This window comes from Temnothorax curvispinosus, unplaced genomic scaffold (assembly GCF_003070985.1).
Source record: "Temnothorax curvispinosus isolate PA1 unplaced genomic scaffold, ASM307098v1 QBEX01010136.1, whole genome shotgun sequence".
NCBI lineage: Eukaryota > Metazoa > Arthropoda > Insecta > Hymenoptera > Formicidae > Temnothorax > Temnothorax curvispinosus.
Window position 1 is genome coordinate 9,620 of NW_020219916.1, and position 5,643 is coordinate 15,262.

At 41.5% G+C, this 5,643-nt stretch overlaps 1 protein-coding gene across 1 annotated transcript; it reads right to left on the reverse strand.

The window, feature by feature from the left end:
- Positions 1-1,727: 1,727 nt before the first annotated feature.
- Positions 1,728-4,411, reverse strand: LOC112459807 (esterase FE4-like). Its single transcript, XM_025024137.1, has 9 exons — positions 4,220-4,411; positions 3,781-4,069; positions 3,479-3,664; positions 3,176-3,378; positions 2,852-3,020; positions 2,606-2,772; positions 2,359-2,503; positions 2,095-2,227; positions 1,728-2,022 (listed from the first exon to the last, which is right to left on the reverse strand). The coding sequence occupies exons 1-9, from the start codon at positions 4,409-4,411 to the stop codon at positions 1,860-1,862; spliced, it is 1,647 nt and encodes a 548-aa protein (XP_024879905.1). The 3' UTR covers positions 1,728-1,859.
- Positions 4,412-5,643: the final 1,232 nt, after the last annotated feature.

Genomic DNA, 5,643 nt, shown 5'->3' on the forward strand with positions numbered 1-5,643 from the left:
GCTTCGCTCTCTGCATCATCCATGCGCTCTTTACATTTATACCGCGTCGCTTTCGCTTCCGCGAAAGCGTCAGGACGCGTTAGCAGGAAACACGAGTGAAATTTCCTCTCGCGAGACGTCTCGCGAGCAAATACGTTTCTTCGCCCGTCGTACAGACGAGATATTAAGTTGTTGAGACGAAAGTTGAGGGCTTTATAGAACCCGTAAGACTCATCAATTTCCCGGTATTTCCGATCGGTCAATCCTGCAGAGACAGCAACATCATTGCGCTACAATCCCATTGACGGTGAAGAATGAAAACTCCGTTTAACAATATCGCTTATTCAGGCGCGTCAGCACCGGTGCAGACTTTCTTCGCCCGTGGCGAGATGATCGATTGCATTCGCGCGCACAGGGTCCCGCAGTCAAAACTGCACCCGCGCCGGCGATCAATATACCGTGGCCTCGTGTGTCTCGGGTTCCGCGTGACTTCCCGTGTCCGTGTACTTGAAAACGGCACCGCCGCGTTAAATTTCCGCGATGCGACGCGAGCGCGATGCTCGGCAGCGGCACAATGCCCACCTCCGGCCTCCGGCCTCCGGCTGCGCTTTTGATTACGTCATAAAACCCGACGGAACGACGGCCTGGCCGTATCAAGGTTACAATTTCAGCGACGTGCACTGAGAGCATATTTCACGGATCGGCGTATATACGCGCGCCGCTGCCTCTTTCGCGGCTCTGTACATCGGTTCTCCATTCATTTCGTCGCGCTGCGTCGCCCCAGTCCGGTCGTACATCGCGAAGAAAAGTTCTCCGCTTATATTCGCTCGCCGAAACAAGCGCATAATTTCGTTAGAGAACTCGCAGCGTCGGCGCGGTTATACGAAAACTTTTCGCGGTCCTGTATGAAAAAGAATATAGGCGGTACGGCACAGTCGAGCAACAGCTGCAACGACGCGGCCCGCTCGCCCGTAATAATTTTCATTTCGTGCGATTATTCGCGAATTGTTCACGGTATACCGCGACCGCGCGCGCACGATAACGACAAAAGAGTTTCTTGCCGGCGGCGGCGGCGGCTACGGCCCTATTTGTTACCATTTGGCTCGTAACGCTCTGACAAGGCATAAATTTTCCTTTCATCCGATACGTCAGTTAGCAGATCGCCGTGCGCGCACGGTAACGCGTGCGAGATCGTGCGTGCGTGACTAACCATGCCACCAGATATATCTCGACCACCGCGAGGAAAGATACATATGAGCGTGTGGTATGAAAGAGATAGAGACAGAGAAAGAGAGAGAGAGAGGGAAGGAGGGAGAAAGAGAGGCAGCAGGTTACAACAAATTGCCAATCTCAACCACGGTAACCAACTGCTAAGAGTTTACCCGAGTTGCATCAACATTCCTTCCCGCAACAATTCCGCTATTTCAGATATAGACTCGATGTTGCTCTTTCAGCGATCTCGCACTTGCCGCAAAGACATAGCTGCAGCAAGTATACGTAAGCGCGTGATAAAAAATGGAACAGCCGTGATTCAAAAGTCTATCGTTTGACGCAACTAGTTATATATATATATCAACGGCAATTGATATCAAATTAGAAGACGTAATTGCCGACTCTAATTGAATGTTTTATAATTCAGTGCGGACTTTATCGATCACGTTGCTTTTCGGTGACTCTCTTCTCGAAGCAAAGCTTCAAGCATCCTACTAATACTTTTAGTTAAGATTTTATTTAGATTATATTTGCAATCTTTATATAATATTGTATATATTGTCCATTATATCACGAAATAAGAATAATTACGCATCACCATTTTGCCAGTTCTAAAATTCGATGTGACCAAATATATTTATATTGCGTTCTCGCGACACAATGCATTTTTAGCCAAGAACATTTTTGTACAAGTTCTTCCAGAAATCAACCCTATCGTTCAATAAGCCTTTCTCCATTTTTAAATCTTGATTAATATTCATGTAATTATCTTCTTCACCTCTGGGCTCCCACTTCACGTTCACGTACTCGTTCATATTTGATGTAGGGTTCCTAAAAATATCACGATTAGTTCTCGTTTCGTATCTGTCGTAAATTTAGTAACCAATAATTGTCCAGACGTACCCGTCCTTTGCAAAGTTCGCTAATAACGTGGTATAAATGCGCACCATCTTCTCCGCGGGCGAACCTGGTTGTGGCACATTTTTCAACTCGTCCGAATAGAATTCATAAGTCAAATCGTCACCATGAGCGCTGCCTAGTTGAACGAGATAAAAATGATATAAGTAAATGTAATTTACTAAAATATAATATCACGTTTCCTCTTTCGCATAATGAGTACCAGAGCGAATACGAATCTCCTGCTCAAACTCATAACTCGTAACTCACCGACCTCCACTTGGACCAAAGATTTTATCATACCGAACGGCGCTTCGTAAGAGAATATGTACTGGTAAATTGGGGATGAAATTCGGGAGCTTAATACCTCTAAACTGAGTGCGATCCCGGCATCAAACATGACGTCGTCCAACATCTAAAATGCACAAACAACTTTAATATGCACATCGTTAAACTTATATACCTTGCTTACACGAAGTTTCGCGATAGCGGGACGATATTAACGTTAAGTACTCACCTTCATGAGCTCTTTCGTGGTTTCCGTGGAGATCAATTTATCCCCGAAGTAGTAGCTCTTCAAGCTTTCACCTAGTTGGTTCTTCTGCCCGGCATCGGTTATATTCAAGTCGTTCGGCAGGAAGTTCTCAAAGTGCTCGTTTATCTGGTCGATATTGCCGAGCATCACTGAAAAACAAATGTTTTCATATCGTTTACATGACGCCGAGCACATGTAACTTCCGCGTAATATCGTATCGGTCATTACTCTGCACATAAAAGGCGGACTCGTCGGCCGTAAATCCGGCCATAACGGGCACATCGGCAATTTTTCCAGATTTCAAAAGCGTCCAGGGATCGGCGGGCAGAAATATCTCTTGTCCTATGTCAGCCTCGACCGATGGAATAAATGCTTCGGTGCGGCCGTTCATAGCGCTCTGCAATGATGCAATCGAAATGATTATCGGCGTTCAATACTCGTTAACATAATGTTCGCTTTGAGTGTTTATATCGTAAACTTCAATTAATGTAACGCTTCTCTCGTGTATTCAACAAGAAAATAATTCGTTCAATTAATAAGGAACGGTTTTACCTGTTTAAGGAACGGTAAGTCATCACTGGCCGCAATTAATTCTTTCGGAGAAAATTCTGCGAGTCTGGCAACCAACTCAGCAGAATCGCTAGTCTCTATGTCGAGCTTTTCGCCCAGTTTGAAGGCTACGTCTCTGGCATCGTAAGATATCGCCCATGTATTCACCGCGCTTCCGCTTTGCGAGATAGCTTTATTGAACAAACCTGTGGCACGGTAAATCGTGTTGTACACATTTCACGCCCACGATGTGAGAGCGACAAAAGTTTATTTCGTTCAAGTAATCAAGCGATCGCGACATCTCACCGTCGGACATAGGAGACATCATGTGAAACTGGACGGAACTTGCGCCCGCATCTTCGCCAAAGATCGTAACTCGGTTGGGACAGCCACCGAAGTAATGTATGTTGTCCTTGACCCATTTCAGCGCCATCACCTGATCCTTTAGACCAGCGTTGCCGGGTGCACTCTTGTCGCGAGTATTTAAAAATCCTATAATTCAATAATGGTACGATTATTTTATATGTGCCTTCAATTTTAATGATTTAGAAATTATTTAAACGGAGTGTCTCATGAAAACACTTGTTTGTTGATGGATCCCTACTCACCAATTGCGCCTAGTCTATAATTAAGCGTCACAAGAACGACGTCTTGCTCAACTAAAAAGTCAGGGCCGAAGAATACATCGTCTCCAAGGCCATGATTGAAATTACCGCCATGGAACCATACCATAACAGCTTTACAAGCGTCCTTGTCCAACACCGGAGTGTAAACATTTAGAAAAAGACAATCTTCTTCGCCAACTATATCTTGTTCTATCATACAGAAGAAGGGACAAGACGCACGATGGTAAGTCGCATCATACGTGCCTTCCCAAGACTCCGCTGGCTCCGGCATCTGAAAAATAAAATTTAAAAAAACTCGAAATATTAATTTATTACTCTTCTAATTCTTTGACCCGTATTTTAAATATAGAAATAGTCTATTAAAAAAAAAATGTGTGTGTATGTGCAATACATGTATATATCTGATAATTAATCAACTTACCTGGAATTTATTAAGGCCAACATTGGGCTTCGCGTAGGGTATCCCTTTAAAACTATAGTACGCCTTGTTCTGTAATACTGTATTAGTCTTTAGGCCCTTTAGAAATCCCTGAGGAATTTCTAATTGAACATCTTGCTCGGCTCTGGCCGATATGACCACAAACGCACAAAACACAAACTTTTTAGACCACATTTTAACACTGCGAGATGATCGCGTAGTTGCCCGTCTTTTATAGCATCGGAAAACACGTTGACGATCAAAAGAGCGAGTTATGACGGACTATATTTACGCAATTACTACTCGGGGAACATAATAGCGCGAACAGGTTACCCGTAGAGCAATTTACGAGATGCCTCCATAATCTCGTGTGTCAACTATAACCGCGCAACATCGGGTTTTCAGATAGAATTGTTAGGTCGGATTTCCTCAGTTTATCTTTAGCCTCGATACATAATCTTCATTAGAGGCTCATAATGCGCTTCCTGAAATTTATTGTAATCCGCAATAAGGTACATCATACAAACTACATGGCTTTTCAAGAGCCATAGATAAAAGAGATAAATTGCTCTTTATTGTTATATTCTGCAATATGCGCAGGTACGATGCAGGTTTAGCAAATTTTGCATCCATAATGCGCAAGTATGATGCAGGTTTGGCAAATTTTATATCAGCGAAGTATTCATTACGACATTATTAATAAATGTAATTCTAAATAGCCACTCGTGATATTTGTTAAACAACATAATTATCATGCATTAATATATTTTAAGAAATGGATTGAGAAAGACATTTATGATTCTGACGAGTCGTTATTAATCATCATTCGCCTATCATTATAAGTCAATAAAATTGAAATTTTCCGTGCGATGAAATTTCTGTCTCTACTTATTAAATCTGAAAACAAAGTTCATAAAATCTTTATTTAAAAATTGTTTATAGAAAATACTTGATGAATTAACAAAGAATATTCTTAATAAAAAATAATTTTACAATAGCAAGAAGTAATTTTTTTATTACAATAATTTTAGTTATTTTAAACACAGTTAATTGATTCAACTTTCTATTAATAACATTAGATAATAACATTATGCACGAATTTATTAAAAATGTTGATAAATTCGCAATGTTATTGCTTCGGAAAAATTTCAAGTAGAATTTTGAGGCAGAACGCATAAAGTGCACTCGGAATGAATAAATTTCTATAATTTACTTTTACATCCGCGCAAATAGAAAAGCAGATGTAAAGAGATGAAATGAGGCGAGCACAGCTCCACAAACTAAGTAAAATGAATTTGAATGGTATGCCTTAATGATTAAGACCATGTACTCGATGCGAACTTCACGAGTTAAGCAGTAATTAAGGTCGAGTTAAAAGAGAATTGCTTTGAATTTCTACAATATTTACGATATGAAGTTGCATTAAT

Bases quoted from the DNA above. Each gene is read 5' to 3' on its own strand.
- LOC112459807 (XM_025024137.1), bottom strand. From the start codon at position 4,411: ATGTGGTCTAAAAAGTTTGTGTTTTGTGCGTTTGTGGTCATATCGGCC. The intron at 3,021-3,175 runs GTAAAACCGTTC...GCATCATTGCAG, and splicing joins ACTTACCGTTCCTTAAACAG to AGCGCTATGAACGGCCGCAC. The intron at 2,228-2,358 runs GTGAGTTACGAG...TCGTTCAACTAG, and splicing joins TTTGGTCCAAGTGGAGGTCG to GCAGCGCTCATGGTGACGAT.